This window comes from Thermobia domestica, chromosome 11, assembly GCF_964235325.1.
Source record: "Thermobia domestica chromosome 11, izTheDome1.hap1.1, whole genome shotgun sequence".
Lineage (NCBI taxonomy): Eukaryota > Metazoa > Arthropoda > Insecta > Zygentoma > Lepismatidae > Thermobia > Thermobia domestica.
In genome coordinates, this window is record NC_137464.1 from 19,511,357 (window position 1) to 19,537,859 (window position 26,503).

A 26,503-nucleotide genomic window follows, 5' to 3' on the forward strand; every position below is an offset into this window, starting at 1 on the left:
AAAAGATATCAGATTAGGTGGAGCGGAACACATCCTGTTCCTACCTTGGGAGTCATTAGCGGGTGAGAATTGATTTCTGATTAACAAACTAAATGAGGTAACCATATAGTTCATGGTTAATTGTTTTACTTGCTTTGATGGTGCAGATTGAGAATATGGGCCCGAAAGAATAAACTTAGCACCTGTAATAATTGCATTCTATAGGTGACGTCACATTTCTCGGTGCAGAGGACATAACCGGTAGGTTATTAGAAAGTGTTTTATGCAAAAGGAAAAGAAACATACTACCATGTAGTATTTAACAAAGGTAGAAGAATGAATCCTATATCCTTTGTCTGTGCATACCGCTTCCTTAGATTTTCCAGTTCGAGTACTGTTTTTATAATGAAACGTACAAAACTAATTCTCAGCTGTGGGCTTTCAGTCTTGAAGCTGCCGTATTTGCCAATTTTTTCTTGCATTCTTTACAAAATGCATAATATTTGTTATTTTCCTTCATCAAGACGAAACTAAGTATTCGCTGGTCTAGGTATTTTGTACGCAATTTCGCAAGGTAACGACAAAAGAAAGCTCCTTTATTGTCCACGACGCCATATTAAATTACGTGTTGTTGACATATTCTACATAGTCTACGTTGTTTACATTGTCTACGCATTGTTGACACGTAAACGTAAACTATCGTTTTTTACGCGTAGACGCACATCTCTGACTTGATATTTACGAAAATATAGTGAAAATTTCGAGCAGTTCCTACTGATATCTTGGAGCCCTGGGTTGGCAATATTGCAAGAGTTTTGATTTTGAGTCTGTGCCTTTGGATGCATTTGGTAGGGTTTGGATTTGGAATATTTGTATATTATATTAATTGTATATATATTTATTTGTACTTTGTAAAAATGATACAATCAATTGTATATAACTGTAGACATTTATTCTCTTGTATGCGCGTAAAATCATATAATCGTGTATTACTATGTAGACGCCGGATAGTAAATGCTGTACCTGTCACATGTGAAATTCATCTGCTTCCTGTTTCACAATATTTACCATGTCGACCACTGAAAAGATATCAGATTAGGTGGAGCGGAACACATCCTGTTCCTACCTTGGGAGTCATTAGCGGGTGAGAATTGATTTCTGATTAACAAACTAAATGAGGTAACCATATAGTTCATGGTTAATTGTTTTACTTGCTTTGATGGTGCAGATTGAGAATATGGGCCCGAAAGAATAAACTTAGCACCTGTAATAATTGCATTCTATAGGTGACGTCACATTTCTCGGTGCAGAGGACATAACCGGTAGGTTATTAGAAAGTGTTTTATGCAAAAGGAAAAGAAACATACTACCATGTGACAAACTAGACAAGAGTGCTTTTTGATTTTACTAATATAGACAATATATTGGCACAGGGAGAAAACATAATTTTTATAGGTAAACTTTTACAATGCCGGTTAAGGAAATTAGTTTTTCGACGGTTGCCCGAAAGACATAAGTTACAGAGAAATGAACAGAATTAGACGAAATGTCAACTTGAAAATAACAAAAGTAAAGGTCATCAGTGCAGGGTGATTAATTAGGGAGAAAAACTTAAATTGTGGACTATATGAGTTCGCGTATGCCATGTTTGGAAAACAGGCAATAGAACATTATGTGGCAGTGCTTGAAACCCACTGTTTTATTAACTAACCTAGTCCGTGTATGCTGCAGTATTAGGCAGAAATACAGAAATATAGAATGGAAATTAATAAGAGGAAGAAGCATTAAAGCTAAATGTGATAGCAAAATTTTAGGTGCTACCCCATTCTATATGGGGACGAAATTCACGGAAAAAATGTTACCGATACTAAATTTTACAACTGTAGGTAGATTATTTTCGGAACAGCTGCGAGCATTCGTATGTGCACTTCTGAATCCAGTTGCGCAGTATAACGTATCTACAACGGCGCGAAAATAATTGGCTAACAACTCATACATGCTGACCACAGCGCTTTCACTGTGCACAAATCGACTAGCTTCGCGCCAAAAGTCGTAGCTGTTCCGAAAATAATCTACCTATGAGAAAATATTGGGAGTTAAAAGAGGAAGCTAAAGATCGACAAAAGTGGAAGAAACATTTCCAGGCCAAAATCTAAAATTGAAATAATAATAATAATAATAGTAGTAGTAAACCTTAATAAATTAAAATATATCGAAGTTCTATGATGAAGTGATATTATGTGAAGGCAGTATACAAAATGATTATAGAATTGTCGCAAAGCTGTGCCACACACAAGATACATGTTTTCTGTCGTATAAAGTGCTTTTCCAATATCCTCGTTTATGCATATACCCACCGTCGCTGATGCGGTTGATCCCTACGGACGCACCTCCTTGCTGTCGCCTGCGCACCTGTCTGATTTGGCTGAATAGCATTCGTCTTTTTGTGACTATGTAACACAAATTGGTTTGTTTTTAAAGTTCGTGTCGTATGCACTGCAGTTTTTGTGCCATATGTCCGCTTGCTGTAGTTTACTCAGCCCTTCTAACTTCAATCTGCACTCATTAATGCCACTCTTCCCTTAAGAAACACTTTTTAAGGCAGTAAGAGTGAATTTCCTGCCAACAGAAGTTCATATTTCATGAACATAAATATTCCTTTGTTTAGCAACTTAATACAGGAAAGAAGTGCGTATTTTCGTAATTGCCTTTTCCTGGCTGCAGATAGAAAAACACAAAACAACATGACGTAAATAAACATTGAGATTTCTGTTTATTATTTTAAATATTATTGATCTTTATCTTTTGAAGATGGTTCCTTCACACCTTTATTACAAGCACTTGTTATTTTATGGTTGATGTTCTATTGTTAATGAAACTCTGTACCTGAATAAGCAATGTGAGAATTATTTCTCTGGTGCGTGTGTAAAGAGAGGTATCTCCGAAATTGTGAAAATTGAGTTATATAGCTACGAAGAAAGCTACGCACCGGTGAATGTAGAGCGGTGTCTCATGTCGCCATTGCTTGCGAAGGAACTTGAGTATGTATCTGGTGGTAACTGTGCAATCATACAGAGTCCAGCACTTTAAATTTCGATTATCTCAAAATTAGCTTTCTAAAGTTATCATACTCACCCGAGATTTATCTATCAAACAAGCTTCCAGATACAACCTGCGAGGACAGTTTATATTTCAATAAATACGTAATAACTAAAATCAATGACCACAACAACAATAAGAAAAGAAGTAGGATGAAGTCAACTAAGATCCGTATATTCAACGGAACCATCCCTGTTTCGCCTTGTGAATTGAGAGGAATTCCTCAGCATGTTTGATCACCGGATTCGAACCCAGATCCTCCCGATAGCGAAGCAAGACCCTAATCGTAAGTTCACGTCCGCTCGATTTACACCACTATGAACGTATCGTCCTGAGCTTTATTTACATGTGTCTTTCCATCATTTTCTTGGCTTTGAAGATAGCCCTTGCTCCCGATTGACTCACTGTGGGATTAAACCTAAGACCTCTCACTGGCAGAATCACTATTCGAAAGATATAGGCCAAGTATATATATTCAATATTGAGATGGCTTTTTCTCTCTCCGCCATGTCTTTAAAAATAAACAGTATTGAGTTGATTTTGAGTTTAGCGTCCCTTTCAGCAGCGAAGCTATATCGTCGGTGAAAGGGCGAAGTGGCGTAACTTGAAAACGTGATTTTGAGTTATGCCCACCATCTATCCTCATTTAACCTTCTCTATCAACTATAAATTTCATACCGGAATTCCTTATATTAACAGAGGTATGAACGTTCTGAAAATGGCGTATTTTGAAATGTAAAGCAAGATATAACGTTGAACGAGACATTTTAAATCACTCTCCTGTAAAATTATAAATTCAAGATACGCCACTTCGCCCTTTCACCGACGATATGAGACGTTGACCTACTGATTAACGTGAAAGCCGAACCACATGAACTCCTGTCGGGAATCGACCCGGGTCTCCCATGCCGTACGCTAACCGCGAAGGAGCTCGGTCGTCTTCCATTTGCTTTGTAAAACTTTTCTCTTATAATGTTATTTAACGTACAGTATTTCATACTGAAGTCTCAATACTTATTAGAGCTCCTTCGTGGCTAAGCGGTTAGCGTACGCGCTTTTGGCGTGGGAGACGCGGGTTCGATTCCCGGCGGGAGCTCATGTGATTTGGATTCTATGTTAATCAGTAGGTCCATGTCTCATATAGCCTCGCTGCTGAAAGGGCCATTAAACTCAAAATCAACTCAACTCAACTCTCGGTGTGAACGTTATTTTTTGTCCTATGCTTTTTGTGTAACGTTCCATGTTTATGCTTTTTAGGTAAACGAGACAGATCAGTAATGAAAGTGAGTGGTTATTATTTGTGCTTTCCTATTGGGAATCGAACGAAGCAAAATATCAATCTAGCTCTCTATATAATAATAATAAAAAAAAAAAAAGTTGACAAGGTAAAACCAAGTGATCTTTTTTATTATTTTAAAGTTTTTTATATCAATTATCAAGTAGTGAAAGAGACCATCGAAGTGAGATATCTGAGTGTGGTTTGTAGATTAGAGGTTCGCGGAAAAAAGGATCTAAAAAGCTTCTTATCTTTTATGGCTTTTGCATGATAGGCGTGCATTAAAGATAAGAGGCTCTAAGAAATACAAGGAAGACATGTTTTTAATGTATAATTTGCTGAGTTGGGTAAGTTCTTCTTTTCAGCTAACTTCTTTCAACCTAGAAAACCATATATCTCATCCTATTCTAAATAACGCACCTTGTAGATGTGGACGTGGTTGTTTCAAAATTTCTTGATACGTGAGAACATTTGTTATTGCAAATACTTTCTTCTGTCTTTGTTCTATCTAACATCGGATGGTTGATGTTAATCTAAGGTATGTTTGCATCCCGTAAATCAATCAATATACAGAGTGCTTCAAAACGACGACAACGTTTGGGATTTAATTAGTGACAGCAAGATAAGATAAAAAGTGTAGACCAACCTGGTTGCACATATGCTTTTCTTTCGGAGTTATAGGCTGCCTAAAAATTAAAAAATGAAATTTAAAGCTCCATAGCTCCAATACTATGAGACCTGCTGTAGTCAGGTCACGACTTTACTTAGAAACTAGTATGTGCCTACAGAACAATTTTTATAGAGGTAGTTAGTGAGTACTTCAAATTATACCTGTTGCCAAAAATTGTTGTGTGAGTACCGCAGGATTCTTATACATATATTTTTGGATAGCGCACATATTAGTTCCTAAGTAAAGTCGTGACCTGACTACAGTAGGTCCCATAGTATTGGAGCTATGGATCTTTTAAAGTTCATTTTTGTCGTGTTTTCGGCAGCCTATAACTCCGGAAGGAAGCATTTGTGCACCCAGGTTGGTCTATATTTTTTGTCTTACCTTGGTGTCACAAAAACGTTGTTAGTGTTGTTTTGAAATACCTGTATTTATATATTTGCATCACAATATGCTGAATATTCCCTTGTTTCCAAGTAGTAGTCGATCATGACTAGATCGGAAGACGTGGGTTCAGTGAGTACTCTTGTGGATCGAATCCCGCGTTAAGCTACTCCCGTATAGGAGTCCCACGTTAAACTGTAGCACATTTGATATTGCCTCGCTGTTGAAAGGAACGCTAAACCCCAATTCAACCTACCAACCCGTGTTAAACTGTAGGTCCATGTTTCATGTAACCCTGTGCTGGAAAGGAACATTAAACTCAAACCAAACTAGACCACACATCCTCCGATTTTAGATTGCTGGACAGTCGTCTTAAGCTCTTCATGTCAAAGAGTTTAAGCATAGTTTTAAGGGATATTGGAGCTGTAAAAGGGGCCAAAACAGATCTGGTATTTTTTTTTAACAATGCTCAAATTGGTAGAGAAAGCAGGTAAAGAATAGTAAGTAATAAATCTTCATTGTTATAGAAGGATTTATGTGCTTTCGTGAGTACTAGATCGATAGTTGTTTCTAATCTTGTTACTGTTCGTTATACAAAATCTAAAGATACCTCTTTTTAAGCAAAATGAAAATAGAATATGTATTGAAGATAGATATGTGATGCGCATTCTCTCTCGGTTCTGAAAAGAAAATCGAATAAAAGCCCAATTATGAGTATTCAATATTTGCTAATGGTAGTTATAAGATATATATTTAATACTGGAGATAAAATAATGTTAGATTGTATCCGAGAAAATGACGACGACAACTTTTCTAAAGGTTTTCGTTGATCTCTGGCAACTTCCTCATTGTCGTCAACTACGCTGCTAGGCTGTTCACCGTGCATGTAGATTCTTTTATTTCTATGGAGATTCTTTCTTTAAACTTAACATTTTGAAAATACGTTTTAAAGTTCAGGGTGTTCCACTTTCTTGAAGGTTGGGTAAGATTTTCACGGATTCTTAATATAGTTGTTGCGCTTTTCTACATTTATTAGCAAAGACATCAAAAAGTATTAAATTGGGATAATGTTACACACGTTGGTGCTTTACGTCCTTGTACTGTGTTTGTTTGATCTCCACTGTGAATATTCAACTTAAATATGCAAGCTGTAGATACAGACCTTTATAAAAAGTATCGTTCAAAATTCAACTGTAGTGTTTTCTTTTGCCTTTGACCCCCTTAAACATAACTGTGTGTCTTAAATCGTTTTATAAGCTTATAGAAAGGTATTACTTACGTTTCAACAAAATGTTTGACTAGCAAGGCAAGCGAATCAGACACACGGTTCCGACTTAAAGCAGACCTACAATAGAATTCGTTAGTAATTGGCTATGTGTTACTCATTTTCAGCTATAAATATGTAATAAAATACTGAATTGTCTCGTTTCAGAACCCAACCAAAAGTTGTATTGGATAAGTTGCCCAGGATGGCTGACACAAATCAGTTTGTTTTGCCCAATAATCAGCCTGTTGTGACCTTAGACTGCGAGACAGCATTTAACGCTCTTAATGACGAAGAAAAGTTATATGCACATTACTTGAGTCAGGCTGCATGGAATGGAGGTCTTATTGTTTTAGTACAGGTAAAGTATTTTAACATTTCAGGAACATTTTACAGTATACAATTTCGAAACCGAATTGGTCGTACCGTTACGGTATTGGTTGTATCGTATATGTATTGTATTTAACTGAACGTCATTGCAAGCATTTTGTGGGAAAAAAAATCATTTTTATTTGTTTTATGTATCCAGTTGAAATCTACATATCTGCTCTTGAAATTTAATAACAATCACTTAACGCCAAAGAAAGTAAACTAGAACACTCGCTAACATTAGAGTGTAGAATGATGTGATAACTGATAACGTTGGCGAATTGAGAGGAAAATACAGGAGGGGGAAGAATAAATGTAGAGAAAATTTTGTTTTCGTGTATTTTTCTTTTAAATAACCATAATAATGAAAATAAGTATAAAGAAATGATAAAAGCATTCAGTAATAGGAAGAAGGCAAAAAGAAGTATGCAGGAAAATCCATATCACATACTACATTTGCGCCCCAAAAGTTAGGGGACTGTGGAAAAATGACTCATGAATGAAGATGAGGACCGATGCCGATTGTGAAATCGGACTTGGGAGGGATTCCTAGGGACACAGAAATATAGCAAATCCGGTATATATTGAGTAACTTACAAAGAGAAAAGAAAACAAAACCAAGGAGAACCTTGTATCCAGGGAACAAAACCTTTTCCATGCAGTTTAAATGTGCTCTGGCATTTTTTTTTTTTTTTTTTTTTTTTATCTCGAAGTTAATACGTAGGGGGCAATCGAAATGAAATCGACCAATGAGGGTTGCTGACAAAATTTAGTTTATTATTATTATTATTATTATTATTATTATTTGCCTAAGTTTGTACCACATTTAGGCAGTTGAAAACGGGCATTCATTTATTTTTTTTAGCCGCGCAGGTTTTGTCGTAGCGGCCATTTTGTCTAGGCGCCTGAGCACATTTTGAACTTTTTAGTGCATTCCGTTAAACGCTGTAACTTTTTAGGTTTTAAAGATAATGAGTTCAAACCAAAACCATATGAAAGATAATGGAATGGACAACATTCTGTGTTCTGCACACATTGAGACGTGGTTCAGAACATCGAGAAAAGAAGCTCTGAACATGGAGACTGGAAACCTAGAAATTGCCATTTTGGAATGTACATTTTGAAACGAAATAAATGAGACTCACCTTCAATTCTTTGTCTACATAGAGACTAGATAATTGACAATGTCCTGAACAAGTTTCAGGTATGAGAATTATATACTTGATTTTGTGGAAATTTTTAAACTTTGCGAATTTTCGAAAATCGTATATTTTCACCATCAAATATTTCAGGGAGGACAGAAGTGAAAAATCTCAAATTTGTACAAAATAGGTGATAGTTGTGCAGTAACAAGTGGTTAAAATTTCATCACTGAGACTCGAGTAGTTTCTGAGTTATAAGGGTTTTCTTCACTGAGACTTAATATCATGAAACCTATTGGAGTTGAACACGTATAAGCACAGCTGGAGTTGTGCTTAAAATGGCGTACCTGAATACCAAAATGTTTATTTTCCTTATGTATGGAAACTTACGGAACTCCCTGTATACTACTTAAAAGAATTATCATGATCTCTAGAATATATACTGTTTTTGTATCATTTTTTTAAAATGATAGTATTTACATTGTAGAGTAATCAATATTATGTTATTTACGAAATATAAAGTAATACGTGTTTTGTGCCTTTCTTTGTGGGAGTATATTATTAACAATTTTTGTTATTTTCAATTTTAGACGTCTTTGGAATCTCCTCTTATTTTTATATTGCTTCGAAAGATGTACTCAGCACAGCCTTTACCTGAATTAAAGAAAGCAGCATTAGGTGATGCAGGTTTAACCGAGGATGAATATCAAGTAAGTGCATTTCACATTATTCATGATTGTCGAATTTCTCTCTGCGACTAGTTGGGAATGAAGTAAAATATAGAAGGGTTGTTACAAAGGTTCTAAGCCTACCTATGAACGGAGCAACAGAGAGTTTATGGATGATGTTACTTTTCAACATAACCGTGCTCGTGGGTTTTCTCGGGGTTCTCCCGTTTCCTCCCACTTTCTTCATTCCACCATTTCACTCATCTCTCATCATCACCGTCTCCTTTAGCCTAACCGGCATAACCGTGGGACGTAAAACTCAAAGATTTCATTTCATTTTCACTTTTCAACATAGTTCCCTGACAAGTCAACACATTTTTCCCATCGATGTTCAAGTGCGTTATTGCCGCTGGTTAAAAAAAAAAAAAAAAATGTTGAAGGCGCATAAAATTTCATCTACGGCATGTATGACGTCATCATCAGTGTCAAAATGAGTACTTTCCAACTTCTTTTTGACCTTTGGAAGAATTGCGATGACTGACTTGTAGCTAAGGGCATTGTCTTGATGGAGAAGCACACTACTGTCAGTTTTCCACGACGTTTCTGATAAATATCATCACGCAGCGGTCGTAGATGACCTGCATAGTACTCCCCTGTCACTATTCCTCTTTGAAAGATAATCCACAATCACTATCTCTTTTGAATCCCAGAAAACTGTAGCCATCAGTTTTCCAGCTGAGGGCACGGATTTGGCCTTTTGTGGAAGGGTTGAGGAGTGATTCCTCTGCTTGGAACCTTGGACTCTGGTTGGTAATGGTAGACCCAGTTTTCATCTACTGTTATGAATCGAGTGCGAAATGATCTGGATTTGTTCGAAAGAGATGAAGATTGTCCCTTAAAATGTTGCGTCTGGTGAGCTTTTAATCAAGTGTCAAAGTGAAGAGGCACTCATTTCGCGGAACTCTTGCTCATTCCCAGATGCTGGGTGATAATTCGGTCAATACATGCAGTAGATAAGTCCAGTGTCTTAGCAATCTGCTTTATGGTCATTCGCCGATCATTCCTGATGTTTTCATGCCCTTCGTCAATGTTCTCCTGTGTTAGTGCTTCCAAGGGCCTTCGTGATCGAGTGTCATCCTCAATAGAGGTTCTCTCTCTTTTAAATTCGGCTGCCCATTTCTTCTGTGTGGCATATGAAGGGGTACTATCACCTAAAGCAGCAATCATTTTGGCGTGGATCTCGTGCGACTTTAAACCTTTTTTTGTGGATATATTCAGTAACAGCTCTCGCTTTGAATTTCTCCATTTGATCACACTTTGCTCCCTCTTCTGTCTTTCTGGATCTGTAACGACAGAATAAAAGTCCATATTAAAACCAGATTTGATATTACTTCATAGGAAGACTCAATAAATACAGCCTAAAAGTATTATGTGGTTTTGTAATATTTTTTGATTAGGCTTAGAGCTTATGTAACAAACCTCATAAGATGGATCTCGCAGAAATAGGAATATAAAGTAGAAACTGGATCAAATTAGCTAAGGTCAGAATCAACGGAGAGCTTTTGTGAACGTGGGATTGAACCTTCTGGTTCTATAGGCCATAGAGTGAACTAATGGAAGGATATTTTTTAACGTATACTTGTGTGGATATGTATGCTGATGGATGTCTTTATTCCTACGTAGAACCTATGCGGCTTAATAGAATGTAATGTATATGAGGTATCGATGATCTATTACAATTTTAAGATTGACTCGGGTTATGCTGTCATCTCAAGTTAAATATGGCGGATTCTAGTGTCATAGTGTTAATTTTAAAATTCAAATGTTCCTGAAACATTTTGTGTGGCGTATAAAATGAAAGGGTTTAGCAAGAGGATTCCTAAAATTATTTATATGCAGGTCTCGAAAAATCCCGGGCGCCAGGTCGATATGGCGACTGAATGTGCGAATATGGTGTTTTATAATGTGTGTGTGTGTGTTTAGATGCGTTGAAATCTAATTGTAATAAATTCGTTATAAAATTCAACATTTCCAATTTTCCTTGAACCTCAAATATACTTATTTCAGTAATACATTTAATTAATTTATGCCAGTAACAATAATTTAAGGCCAAAACATTTAGGTCTATGTATCAAGGTAAATTTGTATTATAGTGACGCCGGGGTGAGAAGAAAATTTTTCGAGGACTGCTTATGAATAATAATAAAAAGAGAAATAAAATATCATTTAATTAAAATGATCTGGAATACGTGTGAGGAAATGAAGAAGGACACTTCTTATTTAAGTGAATGCAAACTTAACTGTATCATTTAATGATATTGCATTATACGTAAGAATGAAATTTATTACCTTTATTGCGTAACTGAATTGTTTCCTCAGCGACATGATCAACGAGTTAAGGTAACCAAAGAATCAAAATTTTCAGATAGAAACATTGTACAGTATAATTGTGTTTAATACTCGTAAATGAGCGGCTTCCAGAGGATTGTGAAGAAAATGTGAAAGTCAGTCAATGTAACAGTTATGTTGTAGAAACGTTTTCATCAGAAAAGTTTGGATCCTTTAGCTACCTTAACCCACTCACGTGATCCAAAAAACTAGCATATTTCATAGACCGAGTTGGGAAAATACTGAGCGGAATAAGGAAATATTCAGCAAATCTTGCAGGAATAGTCAGCTTCAGAGACGAAAATAATAATTTTCAAAATGAAGTTTCATTACGGTGCAATACGTATCAGTATAGTGACTTACTTGGGACATTAAACGCAGATGAGGCTAATAACCACACCCATTCTCTTCGTCCAGATTTTGTGTTTATATGCCACGCCCGCTTCTAAAAAGTTAAGGTAACAACTTTCATTTTTTTATTACATAGAATGAGCGTTAACGTATAATGATACCGTATGGTTATTGGCAATTGAACTTGATTTCTTATTACACGTTAACAATTACATGTTGGGAAAGAAATAAGACAGATTAGGTCACTGAAGGGTAATGGAAGCCAAAATGATAACATTTGGCATCAGCACATTCTTAGTAATTTTCATGATTTTTCAAAGCAGGAATCAAGCAGAAACAGATATATGTAAGATAATAAGGTAACCCAAGATTTCATCTTTAAAGCAAGTATCTTGCCAATATAGATAATAGGGACTCATCTTTAAAACTGACGTGACCACAGTTTGGGTTTTGACAGACAGATTTTGATGACGTTATCAGGTGAGATAGAATGGAATTTTGGGAGAGTTCTAAATATAGAGGAAAGTTGTTGAAATAATAATAATAATAATAATAATCATAATAATAGAAATTTTAGATTGATAATGGAAATAGTGTGTACAGAACTACTTTTGTATGTTTATCTGAAGCAAATATTTTGTTTAGTTGCTTACTTGCTTTGCGAATTTTTGTAGTTACTGTACCATAAACGTGATTGTACCACAAATAAATAAATACACTGAATTGAATTTTGTTTTGTAGGCTGTTCTGGTGTATTCTTCAGGGGTGTTGACAAATGCAGGAAACTACAAAAGCTTTGGTGATAGCAAATTTGTACCAAATCTCCCAGTGGAAAAGTTTGAAGCATTAGTGAAAGCAAGTGAAGCGTATCGTAGAGAGCCAAAGGTGATGCAGTCATTGTGGGACAGATGCAAGCACTATGTATATTCTCTGAGCGATCGAGAAAAAGCTCTAGGATTAGGCGAGAAGGTATTGTTCTATTTCTTTATGTTGTATCTTTGGTATAAATGTGGTCGATATAAATGAGTATCTTGTTTTTATTAATGGTCCTTGAGGTGAAATTAAATTCTCCAAGCAATTTATTTTGATTATTGTTTCATAGAAAACTTTGAGAAGCGGAATAATCCGGATTTTGTATTCATTGGGAACTGATATACAGAATAATGTCAGATTTTTCTAAATTTACGCTTGAAATTAGCAAACTTTTTTTTTTTTTTTTTAATTTAATAATAGTATGGATATTTTGTCATAAGTAGAAAATACTTCCGTATGTGGCAATCCTGATTTTTGCAAGTAAAATTAAGAGGAAAAATATTTAATTATGTCAATAGAGTGACGTAATTTGGTTCGAAAACATACAGGCCTGTAATATAAGTCTGAACATGAATTTTCATTTATTGGCCGTTAGATGGTCCAAATAATAAGTAGTTCGATCATGTAAAGCGCTGTGACAACAAAGAGAAAAAGGAAATAGAATGAAGTTTTTATTAATAATGCTATTTCCATTTGCCCGTGAGCAGTTTGACTATAACATGTGTTGGAAATGGCTGCCGAGGGCCCCGGTAACAAATTTTTCTGCCCCAGTAATGGTCTGCCCCAGAGGGTGGTGGACCCTTTATATTGGTACATACTTGTGACTTTTAAACTAATGAATAAAAAAGTTCAAATTTTGTACTATGCAAATATCGTCAGAGGATATTATTTGACACACTCTGTGTACCCGAAAAAACAGGAAAAGTCAGGGAATTCTGTTGAGTCATGGATTTCTAAAAATGAGATTGTAACCAATTCTTGGTCCTACTTTACTTTTTACCACAAATATACAAGACACTTTAGTGAACATTTATTCTCTAATATATATATATATATATATATATATATATATTTTTTTTTTTTTTTTTTTTTGCTACAAAAGACTAAAAATGTAAGAAAAAAAGAGAGATTTTTCTTTTACGAATATATGGACCTACAACAGTTTTATTCCGTTTTACATTAAGGTAAGTTGGAAATGTTGATTTCGGATTGTTCTGTGTTATCTCAAGAAAGACTGGATAGTTATCTAGGCTGACGTTGCCAGGACTGTATGAGTTAACCCAGTGCAATCGTTCTATATACATGAATACTCCTCTATTTGATAGTAACATTTCATAATTTCATAATACAGGGTTTCTACTAGTCAGGGAAATTTTATAAAATACATGTTTTCTAACATTAATTGTATACCAATTTCAGCTTAGCCAACCATTATAGATGTTCAGATTTTTATGGAAGGTAAGTGGAATATACGTATGAGCAATTGATTACTATTTGTTTCTATAGAGTAAATGTTCTAATATATAAATATTCACCGTTACTTATTCCTTATTTATATGTCAACGTCATCTGACACCTGTCATGAAAGTCAGGAAATTTCCTGCCAAAGGTCAAGGAAAGTCCGGGAAATAAATTTCTCCAGATCAGTAGGAACCCTGTAATAAAATACGTTGTACATTTTTTTATATTACTCATTGTTCTAGTTAGTACTTACGCAAATATATTACGTATTATGGGTGTCAGATTTTCTTGGTCTTATTTTTCCACAAACTTGATAAGTTTTATATGGTTAAATATCTATCAGTGAAAATTTTAGAAAATGTTCTGGAAAACCGGAGAAAGTCAAGGAAGTCTTTTTCATAGATTCTGTTGCCGCCCTATCTGCGATACCACAAGGTCAAGAGTGTTTCCCAAACAGCGTAAAATTGTATTTTTCCAAATGGCACTACGTAGGTTATTATATTTGAAATGTGCATGCATACCAAAACATACAATATGACTTGTTATGCAGTGTTGCAAGCTAAGGACGCTACAGTATCACAAACATCGAAAAAGAATCACATTTTGAAGGGTTCTACATCAGTAATAACGGAAGTGGGATGGATGGGGTAATATACATTCAAAGTATCTTAATGTCGAATAACTACGATCGTCATACGACGTATTTCGAACAAGTAAAAACAGTTACAAGAAACTGAAAATTTAGACTTTTTCAAAGATTTCAAAAAAGTATTTAGATAACTATTACAGAGAATTACGTAGATGGTTTTCAATAGACATAAATTTCATAAATATCATTTACAGCAATTCGATATCTCAAACGATTCGGGAGATAAGGAAAAGAAATGGTAAAATTTGATATATTGCTTAAAATGATGTATTTGTGAAACTTTTTAAAACAATTTTTGATTTCCTGTGCTTCTATAATGTTACAGCAATACTTTTTGAGTGTAACTACAATAAGTTCTCGGAATTACATAATTTTAAGCAGTGCTGCAAACTAAGTTTATATCATATCTTCAAAAAGGTTTGAGATAACAAATTGCTGTAAACGGCATTGTGATCATATCTATTAAAAATCATCTGTGCAGTTGAATGAGGTACTTATCTAAGCAGTTTTTCGAAATAAAGGGTTTTTTAAAAAAGTAAAAAATTTCAATCCCTTGTAACTCAGTTCATATCCATCATATTATGATCGTAGTATCAGACACTAAAGTTCTTTGGATGTGCATTGCGGCGTCTCTCTCATTTGCGTTATAACTGCTGTAGATGGAATCAAAACTTGGATGTTTGTAATACTGTAGTATTCTTAGGTTGCAACATTGCATGAGAAGTGTGATATTGTATATTTTCGTGTTACATGTAGATTTGACATATGTAATAACCTGACGTGGTGGCATTTAAAAAATGCAACTTTATATTGGGTTCGCAACAATGTTATCCTTGTAGTATTGCGGAGTGTGTCAAACAATGTTCCCCTTCCGATATTTGCATGGAACAAAATTTCATGGCGTTTTTTGTGTATTAGTTTAAAATTTACAAGGGCATATGAAGGTAAATGGTCCACCCTGTGTATTGCATGGAGGTGTTTGGCAAGAGCGTGGTTATATACGGGAAACTTCACAGTGCAGCTTTATTAAATTTCTCTGTGAAGAGTTCTCTACATGTTTAGTAAGAGTTGTGTTTCGCATAGGTTTCCACTCTAATCATCCTTTTAGCTATTCTGAAGACTACGAATAATTTTACTTAAATAGGTGTTTAAGCTTTGCTTCCAGTAGTCATTTGGGTGTTCTTAATTCAAATAGGAATCCTAGATTTGTAAGCAATCAAATAAATTGAGTTTTTTTTTTTTTTTTAATTTACTTATTATTGTGTTTCAGGGTATAACAACGTACTTCTCAGGGAACTGCACTATGAAAGATGCAGAACTCGTGAATGAATTTCTGAAAATCAAAAACTTAGATGCCTACAACACTCGAGTGATCAAAACGATTGAGAATGGAGTTACTAATTATGAGGTACGTCAGTCTTCTTCTTATAATAATTTATTATTATTTAAATAATAGGCTATCTTTTAATTAAGGTCTTCCTTTTGCCAGCCGAATACATGCGAGGGCTATTTTTTTTTTTTTTCAACCACCAGAGGAGAACTACGTAAAATGACTAAACGGGGATACGACAAAGCTATTCATTGGACATTACTCAAACCCCCACCGATAGGCAGACCTACCATTAAATCATTGTAGAATAGCGACTGTGAAAACATATATATAGAGTGTAATCGAGACGCCCACCAAGTGTGAACTGCGTGATGTAATTCTCTTTCTCCAGTCGAAGGGCATATGTAGAGCGTTCACCTCCGGTGATTGGGGTCCCTGGTTCGATCCCAGCTCGCATCGTGTGGACCTTGTGGTGGACAAACACCGTGTTCGTGGATTTTCTCGGGTTCTCCCGTTTCCTCCCACTTTCTTCATTCCACCATTTCATTAATTTCTCATCATCACCGTCTCCTTTAGCCTAACTGGCATATTCGTGGGACGTAAAACTAAAAATTTCATTTTGAAAGGACATATATACATCCGCAATTCGTCGTTCAATAAGTAAGAATTACGTCGATAATTCATATGAGTGATGATGAAACGGTGATACCAGGGTGTTTATCGATCACGAAAGTCACGAAATCAGAAAACGGTCTTGAAAGTCAAGAAAAAGTCGCGAAGTTTAGCTTTTGGGTCACGATTTTTTAATCTGTACAAATATAAGTATAGACTGGAAAATTTTGTTCTATAGAACGTTAAAATTCACCACCAAAAATGTCTGTGGTCGGCTTTAGACGCTACCAAATCACAAGCAAAGCACGCTTCTATCGTATGCATGAAAATTCGGCCCAATTTCCACCTAAATTCACTCTTGAGAATGTTACTAAATTTTGTGGTTTGGGGAACAAAAGGTCACGAAATTTCATTTTGAAATTTTAGTAGACACCCTGGCTACGGTAAAGCTATTCATTGGACTCTGACCATCCCTCCATTGATAGACAGACTCTACCGTTCAATAATTTTGGAGTATAGCAACTGCGAAAACATATCGAGTGCAATCGAGGCGCCCACCAAGTGTGAACTACGTGATGTAATTCTATTGCTCCACTCGAAAGGGCATAATACAACCACAATTCATTGTCTAATAAGTAATGATTACGGCGAGAATTTACATGAGTGGAAACAAAACAGTGGTACGATAAAGCTATTCACTGGACGGTGTCCATCCCCCTATTGATAGACAGATTCTACCGTTCAATCATAGTAGGGTGGCGATTGTGAAAACCTATCGAATGCAATCGAGGCACCCGCCAAGTGTGAACTACGTCATAGAATTCGATTTCTCCAGGCGGAAGGGCATAATACAATCTCAGTTCATCGTCAAATGAGTTAAGTATTACGACAGGAGTTTTATAAGTGATGTCTGTCTGCAAGAGTGCTGTAGAGAGTTTATAAAGTACTTACCAACGTACACGATGAGAGAAGTAGCCAGGGGTGGAAATCTGTAGCTAAATGCAGACGACTTTGATGATCACATGAACTATGTGGTTCGAGAAGGGTGTAGATTGTGATTTCTGAACGGGATTGTCCTAAAAGAAAAGGATTCCTTTTTCAATTTTCCGCGGCGTTGCACTATCTTTCAGTTGTGTGAGTAATGCTGAGTAACACTCTGCATTAAATCTCTGACCCTTGGGTAGGTAGTATTACTTATCCCAAAAGAATGTTGCAAGCTTTTTCCCAGCCGACTTATGAACTTCTTGGGCGAGGAAAACCTGAGTGCGCCACTCGATTGACTGTTGTTTCGGTCAGAATCGTAGTTGTACAATCATATTTCGTCCATGGTTACTATTCGTGACAGTACAATCATATTTCGTCCATGGTTACTATTCGTGACAGAAATTAATCGGCAACGCAGTCAAAGTGGGAGATGACTTACCTTGGTGCCCTCTGTCTTCCACGCTTTTGATATGCTGACATAATTTTTGGGCATTTTGCCGAGAGCTTTATATTTCTTTTGTTTGAACGAAGCTCAAGCAATCTGAAATTTGTTATGTTCTCTGTTTTCGTGTTTTCGAAAACTCGAGTATTTTTTTCAAAGCTCTATGTGAATACATCATTCTGTATTCTTCCTGTTGGGCAACGAAAACATTCGACTCTTTTCAATGTACGGAAATGCTTTATAGCAAACACTTTTGAATGCTCGATTGTTCTTGCCGTATTTTACTTTGAGGTAATGATGCAAATGTGGCTGGTGGGGTTCTTCGAGTAAAAATTGTGCTAAATCTGAGATACTGCACCTAGTGTTGATACTGCTAAACCTTCGGTTCTACACTACAAACGATGATGCATATATTAATTTGTTCGTTACATTTCATAGTATAAAACTTTTTTTTTTTTTTTTTTTGTCTTGTTTTTAAGGTTCGGTTGGCATCTGTAGAAACAGGAATTGATCCTAGGTATTCACAGACTGAGGATTTTAAGGGAACAAAATTCCGAGTCACTCGAGGTGACTATTCCAAATTAATGCAGTTGGTGGTCAATAATTTAGAACAAGCAAAGGTAAGTTAAGCTATGTTTAAATTTATTTCATCTGCGTAATACATGTTTATGATTCCTGTTTGTTATCTAAACATAGATGCCCATCTTTTCTTTGCCTTTTGTATTTTAATAATTATTCAGATTTAAACAGTATGTTAACTGGCTCAGAAATTTGAACAATCATCTTTTATGTTTTAAATTCCGATTCCTGATTAATCAGTGTATTTTCACGCTTTTGGGCTTCTCGTGGAACTTTGTTTATGGAGTTCAAAAGTAAGAGGAAGAAAAATAAGATTACTGCTTCTATCACAATTTATTGGTATTACTTGCCAATTGACAATGCATATTTTTTCACATCGAGCTACATCACTTTACAAACAGGAGCAGTAATAGATAGGACAAGGTGTATGTTTACTGTTTTCCCCAGAGTTGTAGAATGTTAAACAGAAAGATTTCATTTTTTTCTCTAGGTGAGCCTTATTTATATTTTTATTTCTCTGCTCCTGTTTGTATTCTAAGTGAGCAAGGCTCAAAGGGGAGCCGACAGCGTAAAATTGCAAATATATTCAGAAATCGGGATTGGAAATGAGGCAATGCACTGCGTAAGGTTTTGTGTTCAGCAAATTTTATTTATTTATTTATTTATTTATTTTTGTTGTGTCAAGTTTCATTTAAGACTGAAGATACGTGAAAGTGGAATTTAAATATTTAACTGGGAGCAGTTAAGAGCCTGACATACTAAAAATTATACAAAATTTACCCTTTTTTGCTTGTTTTTCATAAGTGAAAGAACATAATGAAATTCAACTTACCTCAATAATAGATAATGTTATTCTACAACAGAAAATTTGAACCTGAAGAATTTTCAATGTTGCTATCCATAGAAATTACAGTGTTGCCAGAATAACATTTCCCCCAAAATCTAAGTTAAGGCAGAGACTAGAGGAACGAACTGAACTGCATTTGATTACGTATCGTGTTGTCTTGGAATAAATAATACTTTTATTTAGTTTGTAATAAATAAAATAGTTGTAACATACCGTTATTAAATTTAAATGATAATGTTATTTAACAAGTAGTTCACAGGATACCAAAACAATATGATTCGTAATCAAATGCAGTTGAATTCGTTCCTCAAGTCGCTGCCTTAACTTAGATTTTGGGGGAAATGTTATTCTGGCAACACTGTAATCTCTATGGATGGCAACACTGAAAATTCTTCAGGTTCATATTTTCTGTTGTAGAATAACATTATCTATGATTGTCGTAAGTTGAATTTTATTATCTTCTTTCACTTATAAAAAACAAGCAAAAGAAAAATGGTAAGTTTTGTATTAATTTTAGTATATCAGACTCTTAATACAATTTAGACTAGTAGTGTCAACATGTTGAATGAATGTATGGAGAAGGTTAAGATATTGAACTATTTTAAGATTTTAATCACTGTAATCCAAAATACTGCAGATGTTGAGAATGTGTTATTCCGTCTTTCAAACGAACAGCAAAAACCATTTCAACGTTTACAGAAATTCAGAAGAAAAAGGTAATATATATAAACATCTTCATAAAAACAACCATATTTTTTCGTTACTTATTTTTACTAAAAGTGAAATTGTGTTAATTTCAAAGATTGAAAAATGTTACTACTAACTTCAGATTGCACCGAAGTTTTCCCGTTTACTGTACCGATGCGTTAGGTAACCACTGTGCTACTTAATCCTTGCCCGGACTAGCTTACCATCGTTTCCAAGAACAAAAATGTGTGGCTGACGTGGAGGGAGGTTAGATTATTGAGTTAACTAACTGCACAGTAAGACATGACCAGGGATTCGATGTTCGGGTCATTGGTAAATATTCATACCTTGAAATTACGTTCGAACAGGTTTTTGTTACTATAGTGTCAAAATATATGCAAGTGTACTTCATATTTTATTTTTACTTTATTTTTCTTTATAGAAACACGCACTGAATGAGAATGAAAAACAGATGTTGGATCACTATGTAAAGAGTTTCGTCACCGGATCTCTACCAGCACATAAGGATGGTTCAAGGTTTTGGATCAAGGACAAGGGACCTGTTGTTGAAACGTAATACTTCTTTCATTTTGATTTCATTCTTTAATACTTCTGCACGTTGACAATTTTTCCAGATTATTCAAAATAATTAGTAGATATTTCACACATACATTTTAATCTATACTTGTTGGTACTGATTTGATGTTCTTAAAGTGCAGGTGTTTCTACTGATAATTCTTTCCCTATTATCTTCTTGATGAATTACCATATTTGCGCGAATATAGGCCGTACTTTTTTCCTAAATTTTGACTTGAAAAATCATGGTGCGGCCTATAATTGAGATTTCCCCCCTCAAATCATAAATCATCAATTTCAAAATTACATGTACACGTATCTTGTGGGTTGAAATGAATTTGTTTGCAAAAATTGCCACCTTCATTGGGTACCGATAACACCTTACTCTGGCACAAAAAAAAATACTTGTGCATTTAATACTTTTATTAACAGGAATATGTATCTTTGTTATACATTATATATACGGAATATTTTCCTGTTCTTGAAAAAAGGAAAGCAAGTTCGTTTCGCAAAACTGTGTCAGCTTGTTTGTACCCACCTAAATCAAGTACAATCACTTCCTACCATCTCAGCGTCACTATCACGAAGTACGTCATCTTCATGTGTTACTCTTAGTTTTGGAGGAGTTAAAGAAGGGGAGGAAGAGAGAGATGCATCTCAAAGCACTTGTCTAATTGAACTTTCTCGTATATTTAGTACTGAGGCCTATATTTGAGATTTACTTTTTTCTATAATCTCGTGTCAAAAGTTTTGGTGCGGCCTATATTGGCACGCGGCTTACATCAGCGCAAATACGGTACGCACTTACGTTTACTTCTTCTAAGACCACATTGCTTTTGCAGTAAATTAACAGATGTGTTGTGCAGATTTTGTTTTAAGATAGTTCCGTATACAAATGGCCATTTAAATAGTGAAAGTGGAAAGAAAATTACACCTATCAGCCAGGGCTTGTATTTAAAAGTACTATACATGTTTTCAACTGGTAGGATTAAGGAAAGATTCTACAGAAAATTCATTCGCCTGCAGTATTCGAACCAGGAATATCCCGATTACGGAGCAAGAACGTCAATTGTTCATCCGGGGGCTTCATTATGTATCATTCTTCAAAATTTGCAATCATAACGCAAGTTTATTATTATTATTATTATTATTTAAGAATTATGATAGTGAGTTTGTTTTAAAGTTTCGGAGGATAACTGAACATAAAAGCAAAATCTGTCTGACGTCTTAAAACAAGTTACCAAAATTGGTATTTAATACCGACTATCACAAACAAACGCAGATTCGTCGATGCTGTACGCAATATGTATTGTGATCCAAGTTTTGCTTGCTTTTATTCTACATAAAAGATTAGAACGTTCCACGTATTATTACGTACAAAACGTAACGTGTGTGGCATTTAAACCATATGTTTGAAGGAGAAAAAGCAGTTATCGCTATATCTCTGTGTAAATTAATTAGACATCCTTAGATACGTATATTTTATTTCATTTCATTTATTTGCATGTTTCATTATCTTACAAAACACGATAAAGTCTTGTGTTAGCATTCCAGTTGTCAGAAAAAAATAAAGTGTCAGGTAGCAGAAGTATACATCATATTGTACTTATGCATCTTTTTAAAATACAAAACCATAAAATAGGATACATCAAGTATATAAACATAAATGTTTACATCGTAATTAGGTAACCGCTTATACGCACAAGTAAATTATCTGTTACCAACTCTTCATTTAATGAATCATTTAGATATTCCTTAATAGTATAATAGCACTTTACAGCAAGTAGATGTAATAGCTTCTTACGAAAAACTGAAACATTAATCATATTCTTCAAGTATATAGGAAGTTCATTGTACAACCTGACATAATTCATATACACGGTTTTACGTATATTAGCATATTTTTGATGCATCCCAAATGTCACTACCTTGTCTCGTATTATGCTTATGAACATTTTATTAAAGATAAAAGGATGCCAGTTTTTTACAGTACAAATAATAGACTTATAGTGTATAAGCTGGGAAGTGTTAAGATTTTTGCTTCTATGAAAACCTTTTTACATGTAGTTTTACATGTATAGGCTATAAATAATTAAAATTGTATAGTATTATTAGCCACATACCTACTATTTAATATTAAAATGCTTTACTTATAGATATTTCTTAAAACGCTTTACTTATAGATAGATAGATGCTTTACTTAAGGATACTGTCTTGCAACTCATTTTGAATTGCTATTTGCGTACATGAGACATTTCCTTTATGCTTTTCCAGGTATATAGGCTTTATTGAAACTTACCGAGATCCAGCAGGTGTTCGTGGTGAATTTGAAGGTTTCGTAGCAATGGTGAACAAGAAAATGTCTGCAAAGTTTACTGAACTTGTTGAAAAGGCTGAATTATTTTTGCCTGAATTACCATGGCCTAAGGAATTTGAAAAAGATGTCTTCCTTCGGCCAGACTTCACCTCTCTTGATGTGTTGACGTTTGCAGGCAGTGGAATTCCAGCTGGTATCAACATTCCAAACTGTAAGTTCCATTATTTTCTTGATTGATACATTTGGCAAAATACAACAGATTTTTATTTTATTCAGTTTACACAATAATTCTTCTGTTAAAGTAAAAGAAATTCTAATTGAAGGTAGAATAGTAAAAGTTCACACTAACCGTTATTAAAAAAACAACTAGTTATAGGTAGCATGGTGCTAAAAGGAGTATAGGAAGGGTGCATACAAGAATGAGGTAAATGAACAGCATTTAGATCTTCAAATAAAATGTTTGTAAACTAAGGTACAACAACTAATGGACTATATCCACCATTAGCCAACAATGGACTGTATTCGTAGCTAGCGGCCATCAGTCTAGAATTGCTAGTTTGTGGTAACTGCAAGTTTTCTATATTTATTCGAACAATCCCAGATTGTGTTTAAACTTCTATCAAATTGTCTGCGGTGTAAATGTAATTTTCTCAGTGAAAAAGTAAATTCTCTATCGAAATTATAGTTCCATTTATATAAAAGTTTTAAATTGGTTTCAGAGATATTAACTTGTCTGGATACCAAGGGATAAAAAGAGACTTAGGAAACGTTCTTATAGAAGGCAGCATGATGAAATCGTACAGCACGAGGGAATATTATAAAGAAGTGCTCAAGAAAAAATCGTTCTGAAGAAGAGCTGAGCAGTGGATTGAGAGTGATTGATTATGCCGATAACAATATTGTCATTTGCGATCTTCTTGCGTAAAATTGTAACCTGTATTTGAGGATAGATTTTTTAACTAAATAATCCCTTGAAAGGCACGTACTGTTCGTTCTTTTATCCCTATTTGTTACATCTCCCAGTTTTAAAATGACTTCCGCCCGTTGGGATTTCATGCTAGGGAGTTTAGTTTATATTTTCCTTTTGATACCAGTGGAAGAGACCGAAACATCTCGAAACATTATGTGAATCGTAATGAACCATTGAATGGTAAGTGTAACTTTCATCTAATAGGGAAAGAATCACATGGCTCAGAAATATGACAGGAATGACGGATATTACCGTGAAAATATTACTGAGGTGATAGTGCCGTACATATGGCAAGAAGAAAAGGTGGTAGACGCTCGCAATCAATCCTTGTCTGGATACTAGGAGGCAAGGAAGGACTGAGGAGACGTCCTTATACAGGGCAGTATAACGAAATCACAGAGCGTTGGGGAGTGTTATGGAAAATAAAAATGCCCAAGATAGATGGTTGTGAAGAAGTGTTGACGAAACCTTTATCTAGCACTGGATTAACAGTGATTGATTATTATGATAACAATATTTGCATTTGCTATACCACCTTTTTGCGTTAAATAATAATAATACATTAGGTCATTATAAACAGCATGTGTTTGAAAATAGTTTATCCTCATTGCTTAGCGGTTAGTATACGCGCCTTTGGCGTGGGAGACCCGGATTCGATTCCCGGCTGGAGTTCATGTGGGTTCGGATTCCACGTTAAGCTGTAGGACCATGTCTCATATAGCCTCGCTGCTAAACGGGAGGCTAAATTAAAAATCAAATCAAATCGAAAAGAATAGAGTTTAACCAAATAATTCCTTGATATGTCAGTGAAAAGTTTTATTTATAGTAATAGTTACTCGCTGATATATTAATTCCCTCTGGTTATGCTTTTACGGACACAATCCTGTAAGAACTTTTTCATAGTAAAGTTGCTAGTGCAATACTTTTGGTGCGCATAGTCCTTAGTTCAAGTACTGGCGGATGTCCTTGCCTCGGATATAAACTCGAAAATTAAGAAAAGTCGAATTTAATGCATTTTTAATTTAATTACCAATCTGAGTCGTCTGGCCCATTTAGTATTTCTCTTATGAAAGTATGTTAACTTCTAATGTGTAATTATAAAAAAATAAATATATGACGTAGTTAACATGAAAATAAAGAAAGTAACCAAAATACAGTCGAAGTGGATGCATTTTGGAGCGAAACTGGCCAACGGAGTGAAAGTTTTTTTTTTTTTTTAAATCTAGAAATAGGCCTGTTAAGAGCTTAAGCTATTTCGGTTTCAAATGTTTTAATAATAATAATAATAATAATAATAATAATAATAATAATAATAATAATAATAATAATAATAATAATAATAATAATAATAATAATAATAATAATAAATAAACACACTATAATTAATAGATACATTCTGGCAATTAGTTCTAATAAAAGTCCACTATTCTGTGTATGGTTTTGAATCTATTTTGTGTGAATAAGTGTACGTACAGTCATACTCCAAAAAAATATTGGCCATCCTTCTCTCTTTGAAGTGCTCTGTACTCTAACCTACAGTTCGAATGAAATCAAACAAATGTGGATTGTTTTTGGCCAATTGAGAGATTTACTTGAGCCAAAGTACGAAAATTCCCAACGTATGGTTGCCTTTTAAAACAAGATGGGTGGTCAAGATTTTTTGAACGAGAACGATTGTACATCATCATCATCATCATATTATTATTATTATTATTATTATTATTATTATTATTATTATTATTATTATTATTATTAATAATAATAATAATAATAATAATGTAAAATTAAATAAGGTGTAAATTGTATATAACGGAAATGTAAAAGTGTTCAAATGTTGTTTTACTGTGTATTTCTAGCTTTTTTTTTTTCATCTTGGTGGAGGCACGATGGCTCAGTGAAAGAGCACTCACTTCTTGTTGGAAAGTTCCTTGTGTAATCAGAGACCTTATGACGTGTTATGGGTTTTCTCAGAATTTTTCTGTGTCCCTTCCTCACTTCAGAGTACCAGTTCTGCCATCTTTTTCTCTTTCAATTATCAACAGTCTCCATTAGCGCACAGACCATACTGTAAAGTGTTAAATTAAATAGTCAATTTTACTTCCATTAGTTGGAATCAGAACATAATCTTTTTTCTGTACTCCCATAGATGATGAAATTCGACAAACTGAAGGCTTCAAAAACGTTTCGTTGGGAAATGTGATTCCTGCCAGCTACAAGGATACGACCATCTCTTTCCTTTCTGCTGAGGATCAAGAAATTATGGTCAAATATCAAATTCAAGCATTTGAGGTTTGTATCAATAAGTATGCTTAACTAATGCAATTATTTTAGTCATATCTTTTCATATGGGTCATTCCACACCAAATCATCCACCTCGAATACAGTTGTGTGATCACATAACATTACTTTCCAAATACAAAACTCTGATTACATAAGTGGATTCAGGAAAATTTTCTACTATTATCTGATACTCCACGTTATCCTCCTATATGAAGAATTTGACCTGGATCAAATATGACGGATTTTGAGATCGCGGCCATAAACCGAAAGTACCCTCACTAACAGGGTCAATGTCCCGATGTATAACAGTAAATTCTGAATGGCCGACATATCTATTTCGGAGAAAGAAGAGTATCTTTGGACTTC

At 34.8% G+C, this 26,503-nt stretch overlaps 1 protein-coding gene across 2 annotated transcripts in view; it reads left to right on the top strand.

The window, feature by feature from the left end:
- The first annotated feature begins 685 nt into the window (after positions 1 to 685).
- The window catches only part of DppIII (dipeptidyl peptidase 3), a 43,552-nt gene continuing 17,734 nt past the window's right edge, over positions 686 to 26,503 (top strand). Inside the window, exons 1-9 of one of the 2 annotated variants that reach the window (XM_081730187.1) lie at positions 686 to 827; positions 6,841 to 7,033; positions 8,774 to 8,893; positions 12,332 to 12,559; positions 15,784 to 15,921; positions 18,361 to 18,501; positions 20,437 to 20,567; positions 22,845 to 23,098; positions 26,004 to 26,146. In XM_081730187.1, the coding sequence (XP_081586313.1) occupies positions 6,878 to 7,033; positions 8,774 to 8,893; positions 12,332 to 12,559; positions 15,784 to 15,921; positions 18,361 to 18,501; positions 20,437 to 20,567; positions 22,845 to 23,098; positions 26,004 to 26,146 (1,311 nt within the window). In that variant the 5' untranslated portion in view covers positions 686 to 827; positions 6,841 to 6,877. Of the gene's footprint in view, positions 828 to 862; positions 1,124 to 6,840; positions 7,034 to 8,773; positions 8,894 to 12,331; positions 12,560 to 15,783; positions 15,922 to 18,360; positions 18,502 to 20,436; positions 20,568 to 22,844; positions 23,099 to 26,003; positions 26,147 to 26,503 lie in introns of those variants that run through there. The other variant, XM_081730186.1, reaches the window with a different exon arrangement.